The sequence below is a fragment of the Megalops cyprinoides genome, chromosome 21 (assembly GCF_013368585.1).
Source record: "Megalops cyprinoides isolate fMegCyp1 chromosome 21, fMegCyp1.pri, whole genome shotgun sequence".
Classification (NCBI taxonomy): domain Eukaryota; kingdom Metazoa; phylum Chordata; class Actinopteri; order Elopiformes; family Megalopidae; genus Megalops; species Megalops cyprinoides.
Window position 1 is genome coordinate 18,289,353 of NC_050603.1, and position 10,240 is coordinate 18,299,592.

Sequence of the window (10,240 nt, forward strand, 5' to 3'; positions counted from 1 at the left end):
CACAAGGAGTGAGGGAGAGAAGGGAGAGCCAGCTGGTCCACATCTGGGCCAATCGAAATGTGGGAGAGAGGTGGACTAAGATAAACACCTGCTCCTCAAGCCTATAGAAAGTTCCAGACCTCAGGCAGTCAGAAATTATGGGAAAAAACAACTCCTGTACGTACTAAACCTAAGTCACTACATTCATGAAAGACCCATGCTCAATGTTTTTCAGAGCTGACAAGCCTTAATATTCAAACGTTTCGGCATACTGATTTCAGCAGTGGAAAGGTGTTAGTCTGATGGTGATCCTATATGCTTAACTCTAAAACGTCACCACAGGTATTCAAACTAATTTAAAAGGAACCACCAATCGGAAGTGCATTTCTATTCAGAATGGATATTGATGAGATAGTAACTCATGACACCAGCCTTCACACACAGACACAGACAGAAAGAAACACACACACACACACACACACACACACACACACTAGATTTAAGAGAATTTTTTTCTGTTGGAAGCTAGCTTTGTTGATAATAAAGCCACAATGGAAGCAGCGGACGTTGTCCATGTTTTATTAAATACACCATTTCACTCATTGGACTGCAGTGAGAAGGTTGGGGTCAAAGCAGCAGGGAGACCAGTTCCAAAAATCAAGATTACCAAACCAAATAGCAAGGTCAGTGTCTTCAACACCACATGGTTTGAGAAATACCCATGGCTCACTGGCAGCCTAACGAACAACCGTCTGTATTGCTGGCCTTGCCTGCTAATGGGGAAATCTCAAACATGGTCTGTTCAGGGATTTAGTGATGTAAAGAATGTGGATGGGGCAAAAAAAAGGCCACGATAAATGTAAAGACCACGTTGGTGCTGCAGTTAGATTGAAACTGCTGGGCAGGATGCCAATCAATCAAGTTGTGGATGAGGGTGTACGGTTGCAAATGGCGCAGCACAATGCAAAAGTGTGTCGTAATAGAGATACTGTGAAGCACCTGGTTGATGCCACTGCTTATCTGGGCATGTAAGAGTTGGCATTCAGGGGGCATATCGAGGGGGCCAGTTCAGACAACAAGGGAAACTACAGACAGCTAGCAGAGGTGATTGCACGATATGATTTACTTGCAGAGCATTTGCAGTCTTCACCTGTGTTTACCGGCATGTTTAAAACCATCCAAAGCGATTTGATTTCAGCAACAGCCACCTCAATTAAAAGCGAAATCAAGCAGGAATGAGGAGCGGCTCCATTGATGTTATCTTCAAATTCATTTTTATAGTATATGGTCATGTGAAGGACAGAACACAACTGTCATTCCCACTAGCCGCCCAGGCTATGCGCTATGTAGTTCTGTGGTCAGACCACCCCTTGAAAATGTAAGAACTGCTTTCACAGCACAAGATTGCCAACTGTATCCCAAAAAGACACCATTAGAATGCTAGCAAGCTTTTATCAGTGCTTACTGTGCTGTTGTTGTATTTTGTACGTCTTTTAGGTAGTTAGCTCACCAGTTGTAGACCAAAACTCCTTACTGCTGCTTTAAATGTATCTGGGTTTTACATGCCTGCATATGCCCTCACTTTGGAGTGTGCATCTTTGGAGTGCAGCGAAATGGAACAGACAGATATTAATGCATTTTGCACATTTTAAGCATATTTACTACATAGCACCTGGCAAGTCTTAATCCCCTGATCCCCTGTAATTACAGCAAAAAAAAAAAAATTGTTAGCCATTTCGCAAATTACCTAATTTCACACAATTATCCGTTTTAGCGCATACGCAGTAACATGTAAAAATATAGGCCTACCACGCAGAGGTAAATTACGGTGGTGTTTCAAAAACGTGGTACTGTATCGGAGGATGCTTTTTTCTAGAAATTCCCTAAGTGTTTCACTTAGTGTTTCAGCAGGAGTTATATATATATATATATGAAGGCTTTATAAATAAGTTTATATAAATAAGTTTATACTTTTTTAATTTAATTTTTTTTAAATGATTAAAAGAATTAAAATCTATGCAAATTTTAGAATTGTCGTCTTCGCACGTTTTCAGCGTTGTTGTTGAGTTATATTAGTAAACAAATGAATTAACCTTGCCATTTTCTCAGAATATTAAAATTCCAGTAAGTTCTAGTGACATATGTGGTAATATGATCTTGTCTGACGCACATCTCACCTCGGGCTTCCAAAACTTAAATACCAAAGGGAGAAAACAGCGAAACCACTACCGCCAGGACAAAGATCTAAGGCCTCCACTGCAGACAGCTCAATGAGAACGACTGCGCCGTAGTGATGAAATGTGCCAACAACTATTTACTTCGTTTTGGAACAAACGACCCATTGTTTTCTTTTTTATGTGATAACTACTGTATATCTGCAGTAGTTAAACTTTGGAAGAACAAGTATCCAAATTAATAGTTTAAATGCATTGTGACAGTTTGTCTATTTACTTTGTCAAGAATTAACTCCTCCCTTGCCATTTTCCGGCTCCTTTGACCATTTGGAAGGATTTGTACAAATAAATGTCGGACGTCGTGTGTGGGATACGAATGCCGAAATTCTCAAGGGATTTATTTTGAGGCTTTTTTTTCTATCAGACATACATTTACGCACCAGAAGGAGACAGCGCTCTTCACCAGTCTCGGTTCATTTTAACGACTTCTTGAAAGACAACGTGTTGGACCCTTCGCTTCTGTTACGATCCATTAACATGGTCTCTCCTCAGCTCAGTCTGCTGCTCTTCGCTTGGTTAATTTTGCCTTCATGTGGGACGGAGAGAGCGAAACAACGAAGAATTCGTCAGAGGGATGTTGAATTCGTTGAGAAAGTAAGATTTCTGGGCAACTACGTGCAAGCTTTGACTTGATGCATTGATTTTACGCCTATCCACCCCAGTGGTCAGAGATTTGCATGGCAAAAATTTAATTCTTATCTATAGTGTTTAAAAGACACTGCTTTTAGATAAGTTTAAGTTTTTATTTTGACACTGTGAAACGCACTCACCTGAGCTGGGTAATGTGCAAATTTTTAGTTACCTTTATTTTTAACAAAGTTCGTTTTACCCGTCCACTTCTTGGCTACTTTGCGAAATTTGTCAACCGATTGTAGAAAAATGGCAATGTCAGATTTGGGAAAATAACAAACCCTCGATCCGTCCAGTATAACAACAGAGATCAGTATTCGCAGTAATCTCTTCAAAGCCAGTTAAAACTGTTAATTTATCCTGGATCGGGGCGTCACACTTTGGTTTAGGGGAGATGTTGGAACTTCTGCTTAATAGCAAGCCGGTAACATCTAATTTTATGTTTCTTTGCAGATTCAGTATTAACATCATATTATTACAAATAGGATGTCTTATGCATCAAGTGATCCTTTAGAAAGCAAATGTGAAAAGCTTCGACACGCAGAGCCGGGAGAGGTTTTATGTGCTTTTCACTCTTAAAATATGTTAATTTATGGCATCAGCCAATGACTCCTGTTTTGATGAATATTGTCTCTGTCGCCCTCTAGTGTACAGGTGGAAGCCATGCAGGAAGCCAGAACTGTACCCGACTTTCAACAGAAGACCATGTTAACATGGTAACATTTTTATCTGAGTTTTATCCATACGCTTTTATATAACCCTGATTCTCCTATCCTGCTGTTTCCAGGTTAGCTCCATGCCCACCGTAGTGTACTTTGCTTATGCTGCACAACTGCTTGTTTTCATGCATGTGTGTGTGCGTGTGTTTGTGTGTATAGTATGTGTATGTGGATAGTGTGAATCTGGGCAAGAATCCACCCCCTTGAATTTCTTGGGCTCTGTGTCCATGAAGTCTAAAGAAAACTAATGAAAACCGCAGCTGTGCGCATTTGAAAGGACAGAAACCCCTTTCACTCCACAAGCTATTGCCCAGAAACTGGTCACATCTGACATCAGACTTTTTTCCGATACAGGTCCATCCATTCCTCTGGCATAGTCATCCCAATAAAGTCTATGTAAAAGCAGTGAATTATGTCCAGTATGTCTGCTGCATATTCTGGAAGCGCTAAATAACTTGATGCAGTGCCTGAGAAGAGGCTCATTGCAGATACCATGCTTTGTGTGGCCTGCCACCTGATCTGACTTCTGTGCTGAGGGTTAAATATAACAGATTTTCTGCATACATATAACTCCACATTAACACATTTTTACTGTGAGACCTTGTGAAGAAGAGCGTAGACCATTTTAAGTTCTGATTATACTGTCACAAGTAAACGGGGTTGTACTGGGAATTGTAGTTACCAGCATAAGGGTATAACATACAGCAGGAGTTGTCTTGCTGTATAAAAGTTAGTACCATTTATTTTGAAAGCATGTGGGAAAAAAAACCAGAATATCAAAGCCCAGCTACTCTTTTGGATGTGCATTAATAGTGTTGTCTGCTTATAATCTTTCTGAATGGCAAGTCTGTGTGTCATTTTAAAACAATGATTATCCATAGTGTATGATACACAAAACCATTTTGCTTCACTTAAAAATAGTTGCTGACTGTTGCAGCCTCCAGAAACTCTCCTTCCCTTTGACATGTGCTGTTTTAGATCTTATCTCTGTGTGAGATGTGGGTTTTTAGAGAAATGTCACGTTCCTGATGTAAGCCCTCGGTCACGTGAGCGCCAGCCCCCAGCCGCTAGTCTGGAAATGCACTGAAGCATCGCCGTTCCTCCCGGGACCGCTTCTCAGCTGATGGCTTTCCACGGTGATTCGATGGATATGACAGACCCACAGTGCTTCCCTGGAGGGCTGCACGTGTGCCAGTTTCCGCTCCACACCGGCCTCTCTGCGCGGCTGCTCCAATCAGTTTAGCTCGTGCATCTTATGTCCTCCTGATGGTGATCAGGCTAATTAAGTATTTAATAGCAGAGGCTGGCAAACCTGCATTGCTGTGCTATCACTTGAGCTGAGTATTACGCTTTCATTTAGGCACATAATGTATATTCACGATTCAAACATTGTAAGTCGCTCTGGATAAGAGTGTCTGCTAAATGCCAGTAATGTAATATTGGACAATGTCACCCCTGGCATAGCCATTCATGATAATCCACATCTAGGGTGTGTGAACCTGATCCAGAGTGCCAGAGAGAGGTTTTTTTCCATCTTATCTCTTAAATACATAACTATATCACTTCTCCTTCTCAGCTAATGCAGGTGACCCTGTAGCCATAGTTCTGCGTAGTCAAATGCTTAGCACCTTGAGACCGTGGTCACCTGCTGTGATTTGGCGTGATAACTAATCCAATTGTGTAATTAAGGGCTCAGGTGGAACAGGGCTGGAACAGGTCTGCTTAGCGCTGATGAAGATGTAATGCGAGTGATTGGGATGCAAGTGCATTTTCAATGCGTATACGTTAATGCGTTCCTGGAAAGACGGGTCTGCATTATGCACGTTTTTCCCATGACTTCTGAATTGATGGAGAATGCAAGCTTCCGCCTTCTGGCGGTGAGCCAGTCGCAGCTGCCTACTTTCCATTTGAGTAGACATTTCTGTAGCTCGTGCAGACTTCTTCTGAAGTGCTTGGCTGTGTGATTTTTTTCCAGTTCAGAGGAGTTTAAATAGGTTTTCTTGGAAGTGGCGTAAAATACATTATGCAGTTCTAATAGAGCCGTACAGAAGCCCTTTATGTGAAAATCTGAGGGGTTTTACCTTTTGGATAGATTTATTCAGGTTCACACAGCATGCAAGACTTTAAGCAGTATAGTCGTCAACGTCTGGATTAGCATGAGAATGAAGTTCACATTCTGAGATAAAGTCAAATTGTATTAGTACCACTGTCTGACACTGTATTCAGTCAGTGGAATCTTTTCATGACTTCTACTCCTTAACTTTTTACTTTTCTTCATGATAATGACAAAAAAGGCAGGGAACATAAATTATAGTCCTTTAACACTTAGCATATGCTGCAGAAATAGTCACTACACATGTATAGCCCAACATGGCTTGATGGCACTTCTGAGCCTCCAAAGATGGATACTCTTCTTCATGATGATGACAAAGAAGAATCAAAATGTAAATAACAGTCCTTTGAGAGTTAGCACATGCTGTGGAAATAGTCAGCACGCTTAGCCTAACAGGACTTAATTGTGCTTCTGAGCCTGTAAAGATATCCTTTGGAGTCAGGTTGGACCTTTAATCCTCAGGGGAGGGAAGCTTACCGCTGCAATGTCAGTTCAGTACACACCCCCAAAAGCCGAGACGGACCAGAGAGGAGGGCTAAACCCACCCTACCCAAGCTTGTTTTATCCTCTTATTTCTAGTACAGCGGCTGCCTACAGGGCCCGCCTGGCACCCCAGGCCGGGACGGTAACCCCGGGATGAACGGCATCCCCGGGACCCCCGGCATCCCAGGGCGGGACGGGCTGAAGGGCGAGAAGGGAGAATGCGCGAGCGAGAGGTTCGAGGAGCCGTGGAGACCCAACTTCAAGCAGTGCGCCTGGAGCTCCCTCAACTACGGCATCGACCTGGGCAAAATCACAGTAAGACTCACTCACCGGGTGGGCTGACTGACCGGATCCACAAAACCTACGTGCCATTTTCACATTTGCCAATACAGGCATATTAATAAAAACATGAAACCAAAGTGAGCTAGTTTTAGGAATGTAGAGCAATGTTATCATAAAACAGTAGAATTCAACACAGGATTACCTGTATCCAATACAGGATTACATTTGTACCCCAGACTCACCTGTCCTGTGATTATCAGTACCTATGTGTTATTTTTATGATGTCGATATCTTCCATACTCTTGTGAAAGCCTTTTAAGGGACTCTAATATGAACATCAAATGCACATTTAGGTGTGGATTCATTTGAGCACACCTGTTCACTTACTACTGTTATTTCTAGCCTGTGCACATCACTGAACCTAACTGTTCAAACACACAGCTAAACACATGATCCAAAAGTTACTAAATTCTGGGACAAAACCTCCAAAACATTTTAGTGTATATAATCCCCTTTCATAAAGCATCTACATTTCATTTTTGCAGGAAAGCAGATTCAGAAAACGATGCCCAAAGTTTATAAGATACTGTAGCATGTGCAACCTCTGAGCTTAGCTTTGGCCTGGACATGGAAGACAAGAGTCGGGGACAAGAGGTTGCTGTTGGCGAACATTTATTCCCTGTTGTCACAAGCTAACTGTTGGGTTGCCTATGATTTCCTAACAATGGTAGCAATTTATTAGAGCAGAAAGAGTACTGCTTAAAGAAGGAGATGAACCTGCTCTCATACGACATGAGGCGCCAACTGACATATCATAATATTACAACACTTTAATTAGATTCCCCCACCTTATTAACTTAAACTGTCCAGTGGCAACCATGCACCCCTTAAAATTGGGAAAAGAAACCCCATAATTTGCGTGCTTTCCCCCCCCCCCCCCCCCCCCCCCCCAGTCCTTATTGGCATCCTCACTGGAGGGGGGGTGGGACACTGAACTACAGAAGTGTACCGAACTGATGTGTGGCAGAACGTCAGCTAAGAACGCTGCAATATTCGGTGCTGTTTGGACAGCCACAACCTCCTAGTGAGTGAGTGCTAAAGCGGTGCAGCAACCAATCACGGAGCTCAGACCTGAGCAGCGAGCTCATCGGAAGGCTGTCTCTTCTCTCCCCCCCCCCCCCCCCCCCCCCCCCCCCCCCCCACGCCCCCCCCCCCCCCCCCCCCCCCCGCAGGACTGCACCTTCACCAAGCTGCGCTCGGACAGCGCCCTGAGGGTGCTCTTCAGCGGCTCCCTCCGGCTCAAGTGCAAGACGGCCTGCTGCCAGCGCTGGTACTTCACCTTCAATGGCGCCGAGTGCACGGGCCCGCTGCCCATAGAGTCCATCATCTACCTGGACCACGGCAGCCCCGAGTTCGACTCCAGCATCAACATACACCGCACCTCCGCAGGTGAGAGGGGCTGCCCCACGCTCAGCATTTCCCCGTGATCTCAATACCACAATGACTGTTACCTTCACATAGAAGAATATTTTTTCCCCAACTTTTTTTTCCTTTCATTTTTACTACAGACGTGTTGTATAACAATTATTTTGTTCAAATCAAAGGCACATTCCAAATATGTAAAATATTGCAACCTAAACGTACATTTAGCTTCAAATAACTGTGCAGGGTAATGACTAGTAATATTTAGCTATACCGGAAACAGAAGCATTTGAATTTATTTTCAAAATGATAAAGAGAACTAAAATAGTGTTTTTGTCCTTCAAGTCAAAGGATTTAGACTTCCAGATTGATCTGGTGTCGTAAAAGTTGGCTATCCTCAGACATGATCAGCACATTTCTCTGGGATATACCCCTCACCGTACTGCACATTGGCTGTCTTTCAGGACATCAACACTCCCAGTACACAGCAGTTGGTCAGTGTGATTAATGTAATCACACTCGCCAGCCTCCCGAAAAAACTGGAATGGCTTAAAGTGCTAAAGTAGCTTTTTCTCTGAAATCAGTACACTCATATTCGTCGTATACAAACAGCCATCAGTTGAAATTGATCTTGAAGTGATCTTGTTTTTTATTGCCAGCTCAAAGCTGTTTACAAAATGACTATATGCACCAGCAAATGTCATATATGACAGATTATACCAGTCTGAAACTGCAGGACCTAAAACATGCCAGCTTGCATTTTGCTGTGCATAGCTTGCATTGCAGAAGAACGTTAAAGAATCACAGATTCATTGTTACGGGCTATTATTTACAGACTTCACCAGTGTCAGTGAATGCAAAACAAACTCTTTAAGTGAATTTGTCACTCTCAGCCAACGGAGGCTAAGATATAACCCAGGCATGCTGTAATTATGGAGAGCCAAAGGTATTTCTGTGTTGCAAGTGGTTTTGGGAGGGCTGTGAAGGCCTTTCATCACATCAGTTCCACACATCACTTGTCTTGACGTTTTGCTTCTGCCCCGAGATGTTTATCGTTATGGAAAACAAAACAAAAAGGCTCACGGTTGTCCCGGTAGGCGGAGACTATGAGACATTTGCTGACGCTTTTTCTCTACGGCCTTTCATGTCCAGTGGAGGGTCTATGCGAGGGGATCCCGGCCGGCCTGGTGGATGTCGGCATATGGGTGGGCACCTGCTCCGATTACCCCCGAGGAGACGCCTCCACCGGCTGGAACTCCGTGTCACGGCTCATCATCGAGGAGCTACCCAAATAAGCCCCCCCCCCGCCCCTGTGCCGTGCCTATGATGGGGGCCATCTTGGTTCATTTCGCGTTTCTACCACCCCACCACTAAACAGCGGCTGGTGCAAAGGGCCCATCGCCAAGCCTCTCTGTTGTACTCCTTTTCCACTATCTTGCCATGACACAAGCAGGAACAAGGGCTCCCTGTTCAGGGAACTATGTGTCTCCGCTACAGGACACAGGAGGAGACACTTAAGGAAATGACAAACTCTGCCTACCATGCAGAACACCAGCTACAACCTATAAAGAATGATGTAAACGTGCTGGGCTTGGAGGCCTCTCCCTGCATTCACACTTTCATGGGAAATCCATTGCTGCTTCTGCACATCAACGTGGGGATTGCCATAACATTGCATGAGGAGAAGGTAAAATAATTCCACTGTTCGTGACAAGGAAACATCAGGTGTTGTGTTGTGGACAGAAAAAAAAATGTGTTTTTGAAGCGAGGACATGGGCCCTCTCGTGTGAGACAGTCTATGCATCAAGGCGCGGAGGTGGCTATGGCTTTTCCACAGATGTGTGAATGCAGGGTTTGTCGTTTTCTGTGTAGTTCTGTGTATTGTTCTTTACCTTTCTGAGTCCTAGCATGACTTCACTGTACACCTGCCCATTTTGTGTGATGTCACCGAGTCGTACCTTCTATGGAGTGCACTATTACCTAATTCTGCTCATAGTCCCACTGAAACCAGACACTATCCAGAAACTATCTGGTGCACTTCCACTTAGTAGCATCACACAATACTAGAGGCCAGAGAATTTTGGGGTCTGGCATTTCAGTGGAAAAAGGTACAACTGTCACCTCAAATGCTACAAGCTAGATTTATAGATATTTCAGTGCTTCACTTTAGGCCAGGAGACAGGCCAGAACTTTGAGCACCAGCTCATCACAGAGTAGATTATTCCTGAGGTAAAAAGGTTGGCATGTTTGAGGGGCTTGGTTCTACCTCACAGAAAACAAAACCCTGTTTGCTCTGGGTTTCTAATTTAATTTTAATTAGCCAACCAATTTTATTTAACCCTGCCCTCAGCTGGCCCTTTGGTATTCTCCAATAACCA

General features: G+C 43.7%; 1 protein-coding gene across 1 annotated transcript; it reads left to right on the top strand.

The window, feature by feature from the left end:
- Positions 1-2,690: 2,690 nt before the first annotated feature.
- On the top strand, positions 2,691-9,280 carry LOC118769299 (collagen triple helix repeat-containing protein 1-like). Its single transcript, XM_036516357.1, has 5 exons — positions 2,691-2,807; positions 3,491-3,559; positions 6,255-6,473; positions 7,673-7,889; positions 9,015-9,280. Exons 1-5 carry the CDS (start codon positions 2,691-2,693, stop codon positions 9,155-9,157), a joined length of 765 nt encoding a protein of 254 aa, XP_036372250.1. The 3' UTR covers positions 9,158-9,280.
- The last annotated feature ends 960 nt before the right edge of the window (positions 9,281-10,240 follow it).

What these genes read in the sequence shown, in the direction of transcription:
- LOC118769299 (XM_036516357.1), top strand. Translation starts at nt 2,691, where the DNA reads ATGGTCTCTCCTCAGCTCAGTCTGCTGCTCTTCGCTTGGTTAATTTTG. An exon ending in ATGTTGAATTCGTTGAGAAA is followed by an intron (nt 2,808 to 3,490) that starts GTAAGATTTCTG and finishes GTCGCCCTCTAG; the next exon opens with TGTACAGGTGGAAGCCATGC. An exon ending in CAGAAGACCATGTTAACATG is followed by an intron (nt 3,560 to 6,254) that starts GTAACATTTTTA and finishes TCTTATTTCTAG; the next exon opens with TACAGCGGCTGCCTACAGGG.